The 20,220-nt window shown below is 33.5% G+C and overlaps 2 protein-coding genes across 2 annotated transcripts; both read right to left on the bottom strand.

The window, feature by feature from the left end:
* Positions 1-896: 896 nt before the first annotated feature.
* Positions 897-2,094, bottom strand: HELRODRAFT_63599 (hypothetical protein; the record flags this gene model as incomplete). The annotated part of the gene is made up of 2 exons (XM_009010514.1): positions 897-1,546; positions 1,683-2,094. 2 exons carry the CDS (start codon positions 2,092-2,094, stop codon positions 897-899), a joined length of 1,062 nt encoding a protein of 353 aa, XP_009008762.1.
* Positions 2,095-10,420: 8,326 nt separating this feature from the next.
* Positions 10,421-10,699, bottom strand: HELRODRAFT_63767 (hypothetical protein; the record flags this gene model as incomplete). Its single annotated transcript, XM_009010515.1, has 1 exon — positions 10,421-10,699. A coding segment is annotated over one exon (279 nt), but the record flags the coding sequence as incomplete, so codon positions are not given.
* Between the last annotated feature and the right edge of the window lie 9,521 nt (positions 10,700-20,220).

A 20,220-nucleotide genomic window follows, 5' to 3' on the forward strand; every position in this document is an offset into this window, starting at 1 on the left:
ATAAAATTGAAGCAAATAAACTACGCCGAGTCGAAATTTAGTTTTAAAAAGTAATAACAACAAAATAGGGTATTGTTTCAAATAAAACATGCTTATCCGAAAATCTCGTAACGAATTATATATATATATATATATATTATATATAAATATATATATATATATATATACATATATATATATATATATACAGATTTTTTTGAAAAATCACAGCATTTTCAGCGTTACTTAAATTAAGCAAGGCTGAAAATGCTGTGACTTCTAAACAACTGCATATCTGATAGTCTGAATCCTAAATATATATGTATATATTTATATGTTGGAAGGAGACCATATTTATACACAATTGTATGAGTTCTACCGAATTGTTGGCATTAATCAATTAAAAGTTCTATCATGCATTAAATAAACAAAATTTTGGTTTTGAACTAAAAAAACTTGAAAATGATTTACGATTAACCGTTAGAAAAATCGAAAAGTTAAATTGGAAGTTAACTAACGCCGAACATGCTGTGATTTTTATCAATAATTGCATTTCTGACTGTCTTAATCTAATATATATATATATATATATATATATATATATATATAATTGAAAAAAACGAACTACAAACATATTAACGCCAAACATTCGGTAGAATTTATAGAATATTATAAAAATTATGGTCTATTACCAACATATATATATATATATATATATATATATATATATATAACAAATACTGGAAAACTCAATAATATTGTTACGTTGTGTGTGTTTGTCTTGCAGGTAACAAAGTTTGACCAGAATGTTTGAAAATATCAAGTTAAACAATATCACAAGAGTTAAAAAATTAAAATTTGAAAAATATTTGTCTACATGAAAATATCATTTAAATCCCCCAATGATAACATCAGTGCTATTTATTTTTCATTTCTTTAATGTTTTCTTTTTCTTTCAACATTCTGAATTGATTTTCAAACCAATTTATTTTATCTACAACCTCTTCTTGCATTAAATTAAATGCCATAGACAATATTGCCATTCCAGTCACCATGTACAATGCTGTTCCAACCATTTTAAGCTGACCTGATGTATCGTTAAGATCAGTAGTACTCGGTACAATGTCACCAAAACCGATTGTTGAAAATGTGATGAAACTAAAATACGCGGCGTCCATCCATTCCAGTGGTATCCAAACTGCAAATAACAAGGCTCCGAGAAAAACGTAGCTTGCTATCAGAAAGAGAGTTACCACAATAGGTACACTTATTTTCTCAAGCTCTTCATCGTCATCATCGTCAACGACGTTATTATTGTAACTGATTCTTGGTTTCATCGTGTTTTGATTATCATCACGCAGATTAGAATATGATGTGGTAGTAGAAGGTTTTTTGCACCATTTAACAACACCGCAGCAACAGACATTCAAATAGGTGTAACGAAATATGTTAGCCATTATTTCTCCGATGTTGGCCAAAGTTAAAAGCATAAGTGGAATTCCGAGTAGCGCGTATGCTATACAAACCAGACGTCCCCACATTGTTTTTGGCGCTATATTTCCGTAACCTAAAATTTTTTTAAAAATTTTTTTCAAGAAATTTAAAGCTGTTTTTTAAAATTGAAAATGAAATAGAGAATAAATAATAAAATAGCAATAAATACATAACACGAAATATTTGAATGGATAGAATTGAACACACACCAACTGTTGTGAAGACGGTCGTCGAGAACAAAATGGCGGCAGGCAAGGACCACTGATAATCTGTGCCGTTAGGTAAACCAATCATGGAGCAATTTGTTCCGTTGTAGGCAATGGAAAGGATACTATCTCTAAATCCGCTGAGTTGTTTTTGAAAAGCTAAGGTAGCTGAATTTACGTCGCCAGGTGAGTCATAATTATTTATGATTGCCCACATTTGTCGAACTGTTTCATTTTCAACAGGCATATATTTATTCTGTTTTTCTACACATTCCTGCTTTTCATTCGTAGATTCTAAATGCTTAAAAATGAATCCGCCAGCGATCGCGTACATGCAGACCATTACAATTAACAATAATTTTGGGCAAATAAATTTCAAAGCTGCTTTAGTTCCATCTTTTACACTGGACTCCATTATCGTTGTTAAGCAAAATTTAACTAACGAAGAATTGAAATGAAAATTTCTTTACATGACAAAATCAATATAATAGAGTTGCCTAGCGATGAGTTGTTTGTTTTCTTTCTGTATCGATCTGGCCAACCGCAACGCTCGTTTCTTACACCCACTGGCGTGTTATTGTGTTTTTTACTATGCAATAAATTTTATTATTTTTATTTATTTTTGCAGTTAATCTTCGATGATCCAGTAATTTTGTTAGATGGATAAACAGTTGAACATCTTTATCGACTAGAATATTTTCAGCTATGCACTGCTAGTCCACAGCACTCCTGAGCTCTCATTGAAATACTAAAAAACGGTTACTGGAATGCACAAAATATAGTTGAAGGTAGATTGCGACTGTTATTTGCTGTAATGTCATGTGATAGCAATTGAAGAAGCTGTTTTGAGTGAAAAAACGATTTGGAAGTCTATTCTATGAATACGTCGTCACGTTTACAACAGATTCGTTTAATAAATCAGTTAATTTATTTTGATAAAAAGTGCAATTTGATACGACGTTTACTATTATTATTATTATTATTCATACCATTTATAAAGCGCCCGTTTGAAAAAACAATCGTCACGGGCGCTTCAATATATTAAATGCTATTAAATATATTAAATTCAATATATTAAAGGCTGAACAGATAGGTTTTCCGCTGTCTCTTAAATTGACTTAGATCAAAATCACCACTGCGCGAAGTGTTTGGAAGGCTATTCCACAATCGTGGTCCAACCACAGCAAAGCTTCGAGATCCAATCCTCAGGTCTGCCTTTGGCACACCCAAAGAATTTGAATCAACAGACCTCAATTCATATTTTGACAACTTTGTTCTATCATTAGTAAACAAATCGATCATATTTTGTGTTCATGTTAAATATAGACAATATTACCATTCTAGCTACCAAGTATAATGCTATTTTTAGATTTATATATTTCCTCACAATACATGTAACCTTATGACATTGAAGGCGTTTACGCACCTCACTAGATTTTTCAGTTTAAATTAGAAAATATTATATCTACTATGACGCAAGAATATGTTCCAAATTTTATTCACGGCCTAGTGCATCAACACGTTCTTTTCGGATTAGCCACTGCAACTTTATTAAATAAATGCATTTGTCAAGCTATAAAAATTTTTGAAATTTTAAGTCCATTTTTTTGGTAAAGCCACTTTTTTGGTTTCCCATCAGCAAACTTAGATAAGTATTTAATTTAATCCACATATAACCTATGTCCATTCATTGCAATTAAATAAAACTAATCAATAATTTTTATTCTGAATATAATTAAAAATGGTTTACAGTTTTTAAAGCGCTTATTTATTTTCCCTGACTTTGTGCGTATGTGTTGGCTATGAGACCTTCTACGAAATAACGAACAACTTATTTTATTGAGATAGTTTTCAACTGTCAACACGTAGTACTTTTTAAGATATTTGTCCTCGTTGACTTAAGAAAATGTTTGTTTGTTTCAGTTACAGTTTAAGTTGTTTTGGCGATCCTATAAGCCAGTCTGATCACCAAACTTGACCAACCTCAGCAGAATATAATAATCAAACGTCGGGGCAGTCAGACTTCCACATCCGAGAAAAAAAGTGCTAACACATCGACATAACAATCGCTTATGCGACAGTTCTCTAAAAAATATGTAAACAAATTATTATCTGATAGTAGACAATACACAAAACGAATGAATCAAACAAAATAAACTCTTTTTAAAAACTTATTGGATTGAAATTTCAAATTTGTTACAATTTTTCAGATTATTCCCATTTCTCTCCCGATTTACCATTTATAATTCCTTATTTTTAAATTCGTTTCCACGTTTTCCCATTCCCATTTTTCTTATTTATAAAAAATAAAACAAAATAATATAAAATTATGAACATGTTTGTAATAATTTCTAATATTAAGAATACAAACGTTTTAAAAAATAGTGAAATAAAATTTTAATTGAATAATACAATTGTAAAATTTGTTTTAAAAAAATGTTTGAACATAAAACATTTTCATATTTCATCGTAACAAGCACGTTCTTTATTTTTGACGCTCATAGCATAATAAAATGATCATCGTTGATTGGGATGTTTTTCAGCAAGTCTTGAATTGAGGTTTGCAGTGATTGTTGCAGACGATCAAGCGTTGTTTTATAGTTTATATGACCATGCAACGCTAAATAAATGATGGTAATTCTGCTAAATTAAGTCCAACAAAACACGTGATAATTCGACGAAACATAACCGTATTCGACGCAAAAAATAGCCTTTGAAAAAATTCGAGAATTATAAAAATTATTTTAAAAATAGCTGAAAATATTATTATAAAATTAACGAACGCCTACGTGTAAATAAAGCCGCTCCAAAATATCAAAAAATTGAAGAGCCATGATATGATCGTAACTGTTTTTGTTTTGAAGTTTTAATAAACGAAGACCTAACATGCTATTAACTTGATACTGTAACTATGACCACGCCTAACGTTCAATAGAATATGCTGGTAGCAGGTTTTGTAATTCATTCAAAAATGTGATTCAACTGTTATCAACTACACACCTTGTTTGAGGAATATTTGAAAAAACTGTAATCATAACAAACTTTGAAATTGCGTAAATTGTTTTTTCCAGAATTTTATTCGAAAAGAAACAGGAGATCATATATACGAAAGCATGTGCTGACTACCTTAACTAGTTGTGCAACAATATGAGATACAAATATAAACATTTTTAGTATATCGATAAATATAAATACACCCAACAAATAAATCCATTTTTATAACTTAAAGTAAGGAGGTTAGATATTCAATCAGATGTAAAACAATTAAATAAAACACGACAAAATTAAACAAAGAAAGCATCATACCTACATTGATCTGCATAAGTTTTCTATATATTTTTTAAATTCATTATATCCGGAAAATTTTTTATCACCTAGTTCCAAGGAATTCCAAAGACGAATTCCTCTTACCGCCCAGTATCTAGCATTTAAATCAGTTCTGCAAGTCATTGGTATCAACAAACCTTTTTGCCTAGTGTTTGTTTACACAGTTTCAAATGAGCCTAACATTTGAAACTCAGCATCATATAACACTCTATAAACGAAACACAAGGTTAGATACCTATTAAGCTGTTCAATACTGAGGATACTATTATCGGAATATATTGCCAGTGTATGATCAAGGTGTTTCAGATAAAAACAAACCCTAAGGTATCTTTTTTGTACTATTGTCAATGATTTTATTAAATAAATGTTAACGACGAATCATTACATTTGAATAGATGTGTTTCGTCAATTTTTGGTCTTAATACTTTATTTATTTCAGACCATTTTTCTTTAGACGTTTTACATTTTTTAAACTTATTGTCATAATATTCTTTTTCTTTAACTCTCTTTAGGGTTACATATATAAAACCTATATAAAGCATTCTTGCGCAAACTGTAGTTATACAAGTTAATATCCATCAAAGGTTTTCTAAAGCGGTCCTTTTTGGTGACTATTGGACATGCAGTATTAATACAATCCAAATAGGTTAGAAAAAAGTTTTCATAATCAGTCTCTAAGCTGGTATCATCAGTCAAAACAGGCAAAGAAACATCACCAAAAAGTTTATTTGCTAATCTCACATTTTCGTCCTTCATTACACGGGTTCTTACTGGTTGGCGCATGCTCACAACAGATTGTCCACCCCATTTCAGTGAAACAAAAATCGGCATATGATCTGAAAAGTCTTCACATATGATGCCTTTCAATAGGTAATGACGGTCATTGGTGAAGATATTATCAATGATAGACATAGCAGGGTAAAGTATACGAGTTGGTTTATTTATAATAGGATGTAAGTCAAATCCACTTAGGAGATCCAGGAAAGATCGAGACGTATTATTATCAATTGCCAGGATAATATTGAAGTCACCCAGAATATATACATTAGAACCATTATCTATCTTTAGATGACCACTCAGAAACTCATATAAAGCTTCGAAGAAATCAGTTTTTTTATTGTTGGACATTTATAAATACTAATAAAGTATTGATTACTGTTATTATAACTAGTTTTAATACATGACCATTCAAAGTGATTAGTATTAAAAGATCGATCGTTATTTAAATTTAGGAAAATTATATCACTATTAAATATAATAAAATTCCTGTTCCACCTCCTTTCTTGGTGGTTCTATTATTGATTACCAAGGTATGATGTGGCAAGTGTGCATGAAGCAAATCGTGATTTGCATTATCATTCAACCAGGTCTCACTTAAAGCAATGACACAAAAATAAGACCCAATACTATTCACTAATTGAGTTATTTCTTCAAGATGAGCATTTAGACTACGGCAGTTAATATGCATTACAATTAATTGATATTTACCAATGCTTAACAAATTTTTATACACATCAGCGATGGTGAAATACTTAGACATTGAATTAAATTTATAAATATAGGACATATTATCATCAAAATTAAATGATCGAAACAAATTGATATTATAGTTGTTATACCAATTCATATTACAGACACCTAAGTGATTGATAGAATTTACATTATCGTTCATATTATGATACATAACATTTAGATCTTCATTCATATTATCAATATTAATATTTGGAGACATAGTATTCATATCCACAAATATACCATTATTCTTGTTACAATTAATATTACTCACCATGACATCAACCGTATTATCGAACTTATCACCATTTATTATATGGTTTATATTATTATATTTAACATCATTTAAAACAGCTTTTATGTCATCATTCATATTAAGGTTGATATCATCATTCTCATCAGGGTCCATGTCATCATTCATAATAGTAATCATGTCATCATTTACATTTCAGTTAATATTATCATTCGCATCCATATTCATGTCATAATTCACATTAATAATATCACTCACAACACCATTCATGTCGTTCTTCACATTAACAACATTATTAATAACGGCATACATGACCTCATTCATATTAGCAATATTATTAATATTATTCACCACTTCATTCCCACTAAAGTTAATATCATCAACCACATCAGCCTCCATGACATCACTCATAATAATAACATCATTCATAACAGCATTCATGACTTCATTCACACTGTAGTTAATATCATCATTCACCTCAGCATTGATCTCATCTCTCACATTAATAACATTACTAACATCATTCATGACTTCATTCACATCATAGTTAATATCATCATTCACATCAACATTTATGACATCATTTACATTAATAACATAATTAATAACAACATTTATGTTTTCATTTACATTATAGATTACATCATTCACATCAGCTTCCATATCATTCCTACCAATAACATCATTAGTAATAGCATTCAAGACTTCATTCACATTAAGGTTAATATCATCATTCACATGAGTCTCCATATCATCATTCATACTAATATCATTAATAACAGCATTCATGAATTTATTTACACTAAAATTAACATCATCATCCACATCTACTTTTTTATCATCATTCACTTTAATAACATTATTATGTTCAGCATTCATGAATTCATTTACATTAAGGTTAATATCATCATTCACATCTGCTTTTTTGTCATATTCATATTAATAAAAACATTATGAACAGCATTCATGTATTCATTTACACCATAGTTTATATCAACATTCACATCATTATTGGTAGCAGGAAACAGTCATAAATCACCATTTTTAGTCTCGTTATCAATTGCTCGCTTATTTTGTTTAAAAACCCATTCACGTACCAGAATATCTTTCGGCATTATATCAGGGTCAGTCATCTTATTACTGTTAATTGCCTCAACACAGACTCTGAAGCAAGGGCATCACCATCATCCTTGTTAGAGGCTTCATCCACAGATTTGTCCTTGCCAACCAAAACAGAATAGCAAGTTATCACCTTTATTCCGTTTGTTGATAGGAAATCCATGATATCACTTCTATTACAGGCCTTGAGGTTGCTCATCAAGAACACCTTTTTTTGACAAGGTTTTTATTGGTCTGCAATCTGCAGCTTTCATTAATCTTATTACCAATTATTTTTAATGGCGATTTCTTTCTGGATTTAAATTTTTTTGGTTTATCTGAAGGGCTCCGGCACAGACAAATCATTTTTTAAACAGCTCAGTGTGCTAATTATCTTAACGGGAGATTTGACAATTTCTGCCTATCTTGAAGGTTCTGAGCTGACCTTGCCAAACGAATGTTTTTTTTCCTCATCGTGACATTCATGGACTGATCATCTATGCCATCCACAGGAAGGTTAGGGAATTCATGTAACGGCTGTGATCCTGACACTGACATAGCATTGTCCTTGTTCACTTCCTTGCCTTTTTTAGCCAATGCTGTTGTTTGGATGACAGAAGAAATTTGGTTAAGATCTTCAGAAAACCTTTTAATACCAGATGTCAGCATATCAATCACAGTATTTGACCATTTGGTTTCACTTAAAGAATCATTATCATTATCAAGTCAACCATTCCAAGTGTTGTACGCCTGTCCGGCTGCTTGGAGTAATTCACCTACTCCCTCTGTTGAAGACATTTAGTTTGTACTATTCCAATTTCGCAATACTCAAAGCAAAAGTTCAACAAATTCACTAAACCAAAAAGGTGAGAACGACACAATTCAAACTCGGCAACGTAAAATAATTTTCGGCGACTTAAAATGAATAAATATGTAATTAAATGATGTAAAGAAATGTAAAAATGTAAAGAACAATTTAAAAAGATTAAGAAACAATCGAATTTAGAATAACGAAGTCGGATTAATCGAGAGTTTTTGAGAATTAAATTTATTCAGCTGCTTCCATTTCTTCTTCGGTCGATGGAGCGAGATATTTTGAATCCAGTAAGGAAGCAACCGACAACTCTTCAAACGCATCTCCATTCAGTAATTCTTTTGAATCGTTTGACTATCAAAAAATGATTTCCATGATAAATTGTTCACAGTAAATTGACAATAGATTGAAATGCAAAGCTGAATAAGGCAAATAATTGATCAGGATAAAATATGGAAACTAAATTTATTAACGGTTAATACAATCGTTTTTAATTACATATTTATTTATTTATTGGCGACATTTTGACATGTTCGAAATAGAATCAATTAGTTTAACATTTTTGTTTGTTACACGTACTTCCCTGTTGTTTCACTCAATTCTTATTCGTTCCAAATAATTTTTTCAACAAAGTGTTTTCGGGCGCTTTTGTAATCAAAATTTTCTTTTTCTGCTTAAAACGTGATCTCGAAATTTAAAACGATCACAGCACCATAAACTTTGAAATGAAGTCCAAAAAGTTAATCGAGAATGATTTCTTAAACACGTTTTGATTAATTTTATGTTTTCTAAAGCTAGCATTAGTGTAATTTAATAACACAAGCACATTCATAACAAAAAAGAATACGGAAAGTCAAAAAAATAGATAATCAAAAAACTGGTTATTTTTTAACCAATGAAAATTGTTTAAAAAAATTCAGGCATTGATTAAAATTCTAGTGAAAGATAAAAAGCATAATAAAGAGAACCAAAAAAGACAGCTGAATTACTGGTTTACATTTTCCCGCAAATAATGTATAAAAACAACTGAAAACACACACATACGCATTCACGCACGTACACATCGTACCAATTGTACAGATCCTGTCGGCCTGAGTTATCGTGTCAAGTGAATGATATGGTATCTGGCGCAGTAAACGAAGTAGGAAATTGGATGCTATCAAACAAGTTGAAACTAAACGTTGACAAAACACAATATATGTGGATGGGAAAATCGCATGGTCTCAGTTTTGTAGATGAATTAAAATCTCCAGTAACAAATCTTGAAGTTATACTGGATTCTGACCTATCAATGAAGGATCACGTAAATAAACTTTGCCGTCGATGATTCAGCTTCATAAAATCAGGTCAATCAGACAATATCTGAATTAGAGGTCTACGCGGGAACACATTTCTGTGGTAAACAAGTATGAAACCACGCTTCCTGTTGTTTACATAGAATAATATTGAAAACTTTAAATTTGGCTCCGCCTTTCATTAATATTCATGACCAGCCGAAGCGCTTTATTTTTTTTTCAATTTGTAATTTTTTTAACCGAATCGTTTCATTTTTTTATATTTGTAATTTTTATAAAATTCTAATATCATTATTTATTTATTATTTTTAAAATATGTTATAAACATGAGAACTATTTGTAATTTAATTTGGACATTATATTTTCATATAAATAACGGAACAGAAGTATCGTCTAATAATTATCGTTAGTTGATAAAAAAATTCAAAAAAGTTTCAAAATTTTAAACTGCATAATAATGTCGTATAAGTTCCAAGGCTTTTTGGAATCGCTTTTTTCTTTCTCCTATGGTGCGCATCCACATAAATTCGTCAAGATATGATTGTACGTGAGCATCGCACGTACCATTCATTCTCTTAAATTTTTGTTTGGCGCATCGCCACAAATTCTCCACTCCATTTGTATGCACTCCGTTTACAGCACGGAATGTAATGGAGTGATTTACTGTTTGGTGGGCTAGACCGGTTACGGCTGTTATAAGCAGCCCATTGATCCGTCCAAACTGTTGTACCTAAAATTATTAAAATCGAACTATATTTCATAACCAACAAAAATGAATTTAAAAATATTAAACTTTATAAAACCAACCAGGCAGAACATGTCGCTGTATCAATGGCAACAGCGTGGCAGCATCTCGTTTATTCACTTCCACCAGAAAGGCATCTTTTGTTTGCGTATCGATGCCTCCAAAAACCCAGCGTGTCCTAACTGGACGTGCGTTTCCGTTCCTCGATCTTTTTGCAGATGAAATGCAGCTTTCATCTATCTGAAAGATGTGTCCGGGGCCACCTATTCGTGCAGGGTTATCACGAGCCCAGTCAATGCATAGATCTCGATGCAAATTGAACCAGTCAGGTAATGTATGCCCGAGGTCCAAATCTAAAATCGACGCAACCGTAGCCTGGCTAACGTCGTACATAGACCAGAAATACGTCATCTGATTGAATTTAAAACAACTCGCATCATCATTCTTAAAGAAATTACATTTTTCTATAAACAATGGAAAAAAATCTTACCAAAATACAATTTGTTAAGGATAATTGGCTATGGCTGTAGAAACTTCCATGCCTAATTGTTTTTGTAGCGCGGCACCTGGAGTTTCTACACCTCCACAAGTAACCATTTGCCGTTAATGCACTTTCTGCAAACCTTGTTTTATTATTTTTGAAAAAAAATCAAAATCTGACATACGAGAAAACTGTACAGCATGCAAGGCAGTAGTATGAAATGATAACAAAAAGCAGTTAACGGAGAAAAAACGTTTTAAGCATGAAAAGTATGCAAACCTCATGTCTGCAAGACAGCGGCATGTCATCGTGGCTGCTATCAAACCATGCTGTTTGGCCCACCTCACAGCATCTTCTTTCTTTAAAATATAACCTATCAGTTCTAAAAATTTCTTCCCTTCAACTGAGGGGTATGCAGCCATTTTTAGCATAAATAAGCGATAAATTTTTATTAATGAAAAATATAAATGAATGCAATTGAAGAATAGAAGAGAAAATAGCAAAAGGAAAAGGAAAGAATATTATATATTAAAGTTCATGTAAAAGATTACACAACTTAATTATTACATTTAAATTTAATTTAAATTTTTTTTATATTTTATTTTAATATATTTTATTTATATTTTAATATATGACCTTATTTTATTTGACATCTAAATTATTAATAAACATTTTAAAATATAAGATAATATATTTGTTAAATAATTTACTATAAAATTACAATAAAATGAAGCGCATCGGTTGGTCATGAATATTAACGACGGGCGGAGCCAAATTTAAAGTTTTCAATATTATTCTATGTAAACAACAGGAAGCGTGGTTTCATACTTGTTTACCCATTTCTGTTCCCTCACCTACCCTTCCTGAAAATGAATTTTACCTCACCTGCACTCATTCCCTCACAAGTCTTCCCTCACTCGCACCCATTCCCTCACCCGCACTCATTCCCTCACAAATCCTCATTTTCCCGCACTCATTCCCTCAATCAATCTTCGTTTTGCGTCCAGAGACCCGGTTTCACGAGGTAGGACGTTAATAATTAATTCTAATTCCCTCAATAATTATATCATTATTAACAAAGTATCCTTAGTCAGAGTATAATGTAGTACATTCCATGTACAATTTTTATTATAAATTAAAAACAAACAAAAATACTGGTTAATAACAGTTAGTGTTTCAGTAAATTGTTTATAAATTTTATACCACTCCTTGACTGTTGAGAAAAAGCAAAATGAAAATAGAACTCGCTGATCACGTATTTATCTGTGTAAACAGCTGATAAAGACAGATTCTGTATTCAAGCTGCATACTTAATGTTGTGTTTTGCTGTTTTGAAGAGTTGAAACACAAACTAAATAGAAAACAATAAGCGTAATGTACGTATACTAATTTATTACGTAAAATAAATATGACGTTCTATAACCAAACGAATTGAACAAATTAAAAAGCATGTCACAGTAAAAGTCACATTGTACATTAATTATCGCCAAAAAACAAATAGATTAAATAGTAATGTGCCCTGCACATAACACTGTCCTTTCGTGTTATCACAATGAATATTATTTAGCGTAATGCATATGCATCTGTGAGTTTGCTTAGCTTTAAACTTAGTAATAATAATCTAACTTTTTCAATTGCGTCGCTGTTCAAGCTATGAAGTTTCTCATCAATTTTCAACATTTTTGAAATTTCGCCATCAAAGTCAAGTCAACTAAAATTTTTCCCGTCCCGCGGTACTTTCCGCACGAAAAATATCCGCCTGGCATACGTATAACATGCCCTATCCAAAAAAAAATGAGTTTGAAGCAAAATCGATTTTATACACTTTGTACCGCACTTTGCTAAAACCATTGTTTCGGACTGTCTTCTACCTGATACCACAATCATACGCAGACACCTCTTATTAAACTGGTCGAGCCTACGAAACAACAACAAAATCGAGACGCAAATCGTCCGCCATCACATGGGCCATTGCCCCCAACAAAACTGGGTTGCTCAGATACAAGATCCTTGAAACTGACCGTAAGTCAAAATCTCTTAGCTGCTATATGGAACCGTTTGAGCAGCGTCTGAACCTCGGCCTGCGTTTGTGCAACCAGCGCACATTCATCAGCAAATAACAGGTCGCCAACAATAAAAATCTTTGTCCTTGACTTCGCTTGCAATCGTCTGATATTAATGCTATTCCCATCCATACAATAGCAGATTGGTATCCCCTTACTACTATGACGAAAAGCAACTCGGAGCCTCAATGAAAAGTAGATGTTGAACAGCAATCAAGCCATCCTTTCTTGGTTCCGTTTGCAATATCAAAATCTTGAGACCGTTCACCATTTTCAATCACACTCGCTTTCATACCTTCGTGGAAGGAACAAACAATGGCAACCAAAACCGAGGGGCAATCAATTTTTGACAAGTAGAGCCAAAGTGTTGACTTATCAACTGAATGAAAAGCCTTGGTCAGGTCAACAAAAACCAAGTACAATCATCGTTGTTGGCTCACATTTTTCTTGCAGTTGTCTTGCAGTAAATACCATATCAGTTGCGCTCCTGGCTCTAAATTCACATTGATTTTTTGGAAAGATTTCTAGATTGTTGACATGTTTTTTCAGACGGTTAGCAATCAGTCTGGCTAGTATCTTTTTAGGTGTGGAGGAAAGGGAGATTTCTCCGTGGTCGTCACAGTTTGATCGATCACCTTTTCTTCTAAACATATAAACGATCTGAAAATCTTTGTATTCTTGAGGAACCGACCGCTCCACTCAAAAAGCTTCACCAACTTCTTCCTGAGATACAGACCACCGTGTTTAAACAACTCTGCAGGCAAATCATGCAAACCGGGCGCTATTCAAGATAACCGAGATATTGCTCTATCTACTTCCTGCAAACTAGGGGGAAACTCAAGATCATAATTAGGTTTCCAATACAGCAGGTCAGACAGGACCGCGTCATCAAAGAAAGTCTTTTGATTTAGCACTCCTCAAAAATGCTTTGCCCAGCGGGCCAATATGCCAGGGGCATCTTTTATCAACGACAAATTATCCCGTGAACGTACTAGTATACTGCCCGAGTTATGTAGACACTATCTTAAGGCCTTTATAAAACAGTTTCAAATCACCACAGTTAGTGGCTACCTGTAATTCATCAGCCCTCGTCGCCCGCTAAGACTTCTTCATTTTGCGCAGTTCCCTCTGCGAGATAATTCCTGCATTTGAGTAGGCTACTTTCTTTGCTTCATTACTTTTGTTGTTTTTCAAAGCAAGATAGGTTTTGCGCACAACATCCAACAATCTACAAGCCTCCATATCTCGTTCATCAAATCAGTCCCTATGCCCAAGCACGTTTCTTGCGATCATTTGTATGACCCTTTAGAAATGTGGCCAATCAAGGTCAGGATCTTCAGCCATTTTGGTGTATAATGCGCGACTGAATGATTTCTGAGTTGACTTGTCCTCCAGTTTAGCCACATCCAACTTGACGGATTTTACCATCTTATGATGCCTCTTGACTGGTTTGATTGTCTAGAATATTGACATTTTGACAAGACGATGATCAGACCACACAGTTGTCGCTTGAATCACTCTGGTGAGACGAACGTTGCGTAGGTCCCTTTGTTTTGTGAAGACGCAACCGATCAGGTGTCGGTGTCCCGATCGTGGGTGTATCCATGTAGTCTTCAGCGTGTTTGTCACAACTAGTTTTTGTACTGGACAGAACTCAAGAAGCCTGATTTCATTTGAGATTTTCATAAACCGTGCATTGAAGTCGCCCAGCACAAACAATTGGCGTTCAAAAGGCGTCGCGTTTACAATTACGTTGACCTGTTCATAGAAACTATCTTTTTCTTCCTCCGATGTGATGGCGCATAGCCGCTGAATAACGTAGCAGTGTATCCTCCCTCAAAACTTCATCTTCATTAGACGTGGCGATATGCTATGGGGAGTCTCACACAGACTTGATAAGTGTGCTACGTATTGCGAATCCAACTCCACACGTTCGAACTTCTCCTGCCGGGTGTCCCTGACAAAAAAAGGTGTGTCCGGCACTTTTTACTTCAAATTGTGTAGCATTGGATAATCTCACCCAGTTTCACTTAGTGCAGCGATATCTATTTCAAAACAAGCAGGCTAACGCGCTGCGAACGTTCCATGCCACAAGGTTCAGTACTTTCCTTTTGGATTTATAAATATTTATGCCGCAGAGAATGGATATCCAGTCAGTAGCGGTCAGCCAACGAAACAATTTTATTGGGCTAGCTTTTTTAGGACACATTTTCTAGTCCTCTTTCCAGTTGACAAAAGCAGTGCCTCCTTAAATAGAGCTGCTTTGTTGCCAAGGCAGGACCAAACGTCACTGTAGCCCTCAGTAACGAGCGATCATTACACAAAGGCCGTCTACGTGCTGGCTAGTGGCAGGACTTTTACGCTCACAGCATCCACCGGAGACAATCTGCACAATTGAATTAGTTTACGGTTGGAAAAGTCTCTTGAGAACTAGCCACACCCTCTCTTTCCAAAAAGGCCGGTGTCACCAGGCACAATAAATTGTGACATGCTGACTAACCAGTTAGGACGCAGCAGTTTAGTCGGAACTGACACCGAGTTGATGAGCGAAACCATCTTCATAGCCAACTGCAGGTGCTAGCGATTTTCTGTTTGGGTTTACTCCCATAGCCTTCCCATAAATGGGTATGATCGCATGGCAGCAGAGATTGAAGTCAGAGTTTTTCTTCTCCTAAATGGAAAGCCAGCCCGAGCCTCACCTGCCGGAAACGACTGCTTATGGCGCCAGTTACTCACCTTCGCCCTCTCCTGTTAGTTTAAACAGCTTTGCCAAATGAAGACCAGGAGTAGGACTTGACGGACCGAGGTGAGATACCTACCGCCAGTGGGAGCATTTTCTAAGAGATGGGAGTTCATTTCTCATTTCCACTCCCGGCATAGTCAACCCATTTGAAGCTAGGCACGTACACACACACACACACACACACACACACACACACACACACACACACACACACACACACAAAACACACTAACTAGTAACTAACAAAAACGGTACAATACATTGCAACCAAAATAAATAAATGTTTATTTTCTTCTTAAAATCAAATTTTTTATCCCGACATCCTCCATGTCTTTGTTCTATTGCAGACACGGCATGCTTCCATCAGCTACTACCCGTTAATTCAACAATCTTTAGCTAATAAACGCCAATTTGTAATTTTTGTTTATAGATTGTAATACAAACCATGATTTCGTTGAACGTCATTTCGACATAAAGCAAAAAAAAAATGAAACTTCAGACTTATTCATTTATTCTGTTACGCAATATTTTTTTATTTGATAAAATAGTTCAGTTACCAGTAAAAAAAATGAAAATTATAAAATTTCTAAATATTATTGAAAAAAATATAATTATCGATATTAACAAGAACTCAGAAAAATTCTTCAGTGCATTTAAAAATAAAAATTTTTACTAACCACAGGTTCGTACGTCCCCGTGTCAGCTATGTCCGATGAACATTCAAGTGTTAATCCCAACTGTCGGTAAAAAAATCTCTGGCTTCTCTCAAGCTGCCTTGGATTGCCATTGCTATCTACACACCAGCAACTGCATGTTTAAATGAGTAAATATTTGATAATCATTTGAGTTAATTTTCAACACTGAAATATTAAATTAACAATATTCTTCAAAATATGAGGTACAAAAACAAAAATGTTTTCTATCTTACACAGTTTTTCTAATTTTGAAGTTTCCCACTAACAGATTTAATAATTTATTAGCTATCTTTTTCCAGCTCATAAACATTAGCCGTTTTTATGGATTTTTCCCGTTACTGCAAACGGTTGTTGACTTTATATTAATTTAGGAATTAAAAAACATGGTTCTCCAAATTTTTTTTTTCAAATGTTTATTTCGTACAGTAACTGAGTCATCTATTTCCCAAGTGGACTTGTTTCGAGTTTTTCAGATTTTTTATCAATTTTCTTCTTCTGGAATTTGCGTTTAGCACGTTTCGTCATCTACAATAATGTCAAACTGCAGAACCATCACAAAAAGTCGTCAGGCGAGTTTAAAACGTTGTCTCCTAAATTTGCGATCCTTAGTCACTTTAATCATTTCTGTTACATGACACTACAACAACAACAACACACGTTTAGACGGCATTTTCCCCGAGATCGGGGGTTGCCGTTTGCTACCTATGATGAAACCGAAATACCCCTCGACGCCATTCACTGAGGGCCATTGTCACTTCTGTCATCATAAGTAATTTATTTGGCTAATTTTTACGCAGGACGCCCTTCCTTACGCAACCACAGTTATAAGCGGTGGGCCTAGCCTTTGATGATCCAACATCACTCACAAGGCAGTGAAGGTCAGTTTAATGTCATAACCAGGACGTTGTTACATGACACTATTTTTTGGAAAAAACTTGACATATTTTTCATTACCGTGATTTGATTCAAACGCTCCAAACATTTTAATGCGTAGCTTAAAGCCTCCAGAATATTCCGTCTGCTATTTCACCAAGGTTTGTCAAAAAATAAAAGTGGAAGTTTTATTAATTGTGCAATTGTGCATAATGATTTAATAAAAGCTACTACCATCATCCTCAATGAAAGCAAACATCATGAACTCAAAAATTTTACAACGAAATTAACAACTTATTTATTTTCATTTATAATTTCCTCAACTTATAGATCTCAAGAGCAACTTTTAACCAGATTTATCGAGCACATGAAATCTATAATTAACTTTGATTTGACCCCCCTTCTATTGTTTATGGTTATTTCAATGCCCTAGGTCAATATTCTGTCATCGATTAATAATTTTCAGCATCTATCGAATTTCTTGAGCTCACAACACACCTTGGATCTCTTCTTTTCGCATAGCAGTCGTAACGCCATCAGAAACCTAACTGTTAGCGATTGTTCCTTTTCCGATTACAGCATCATCACCTTCAACGCATCACGGGGCGGACCACTGCTACACATTTGTGTTTCTAACGTAGTCGTCAATGTAATGTGTCGGCTTTTGAACATGATGTCATTTGTATTTGCAATGACCTGATGCTAAGTGATCTAGATGTTGACGCCTTTGTATTGGCTGTATTCAAGTCGATTGACAATCTACTCGACAAACAGGCAACAACAAAACATTCGTCATTTTGACGTGGCCTTAATTCAAATTGTTGACTTTTGACTGCAGCTATTAAAGCAAAAAGAAATGGTTAGTTATGGTAGCACCTAATAACAGCACAAAGGTGACCATGATTGCGTATTGCTACATATAAAAAAACACGAAAAATCTGAGAGTTAAAAAATTTTTTCTGGATAATAATAAAATAAGTTTCCAATCCTTAACACTTTTTGGAGTCGGAAGACATGTATACAACTACGACTTCTTGGTTATTATGAAGAAAATATCCATAACATTTTATAAGAATAATAAAAAAGGTTATTTATATTTTGAAATAAACAAATATGACAGACGAATTGGATTATTTTAAATGAACTAACCGTTCTAAATAGCACTGCTTATTTTCAAATGTACCATCATTTTTACAAGATGGTGAAAATCCATACTTTTCAGCTGTCATTTTTTGCAGCCAACAATTAGATAGCATTTCTGGTTCCTCCCAAGGTAAATTGTCTGTTTTAGTTTAGATGAGAAAAATGTAGAACGATATGCTACAAATGATAGATAACATGTACAATAGTTAAAATATATTAGATATAGACCTGATAATTTTAAAGGGAAAAAGTCAAACATTGATAATAAAAGCGTTGAAACAACGTTGAAAAAATTGAACACGATTAAAGAAACAGTGAGTAGTAGTAAAAAGCCTAATTGAGAAAAATCAGAATATCTAGTAACAAATTTCTAAATCCATTTTTGTCCCATTTTATGGCACACAAATTTAATAAACCTCAAAAATATAACAGATGTCATAAATACGATTCCCACAAATAGACCGTCTTTCAAACTAATATATATGTAGAAGTAGATTTCAATCAATCAGTTTGTTAAGCGCTGTCTACGCGATGTTCAACAGCGCTCGTCAGTAAATTTTGCAAAAAAATGGGCCTTGAGATCCGCTCTGAACTTTGTAAGTGATGGAGAAGTAGTCAGAGAAGGAAGTACAGAGTTCCAGAGAAAAGGGCCAGAAAAAGTAAACGCAGATTTAGCAAAAGAGTGTTTAACACGAGTTAAGAAGAATTTATTCAGCTATAAACTAACAAAAATGAAATTAAAATGAAACAAATTGACAAGTAGAATAAAATAGGAGTTACAAATAAAATAAAATATCAAGTAGAGTATTAATTTAGTCTACGAAACTCTTCATTCAAAAAGAATGGGTACAACTAGAGTTAATTAGTTTCAAAATTGATTCAAGTCACATTTCTATCGCAGTAAATAGCGTACGACGACGATATTGCAGATTTAATGAGGCTATTGCAGAAATGATCAGACCAAATAATGTTTACAAGAGATAAATTAAATATTTTAAATAAACCTAGAGTTGAGATTTCGAATGTATTTATTTTTATTTTTAAATGTTTAAAATGGTCAATCAATTTATTTTGCAAGTTACCAGAGTATTTAGATAGTTTAAATTTTTTAGAATTTAGATAGTTAGTCTCGTGACAGACTGTTAATTTCAGTATTTCAATTGTTTCGTCTCGTAGAAAAGCGATATCTGGTCGCATTGATTTGAATAAGCGAGATCGTGGTTGAAATTCATCTGTCACTAGATCAGGAAAAATGGAGACTTTTGAGTTGGCGCATGATTTCATTTTTTCGAGAACTATTGTTAGAATTTTGTTGTGTCTTGTTGTGTACTGCTTTAAAGCCGATGTTAAGCCGCAGTTGGAGAGTACATGTTTGTTAGTTTGTTGATTGCTGCATAGTGAACACTGGGCAGTGGAAGACTTTCCCCATCTGGACAAATTTGCATTTGTCGGCAGTTGCTGTATCAAACTTTCTGACAAATCTAAACAGGACCTTTGGA

Source organism: Helobdella robusta, assembly GCF_000326865.2.
Source record: "Helobdella robusta unplaced genomic scaffold HELROscaffold_1, whole genome shotgun sequence".
Classification (NCBI taxonomy): Eukaryota; Metazoa; Annelida; class Clitellata; order Rhynchobdellida; family Glossiphoniidae; genus Helobdella; species Helobdella robusta.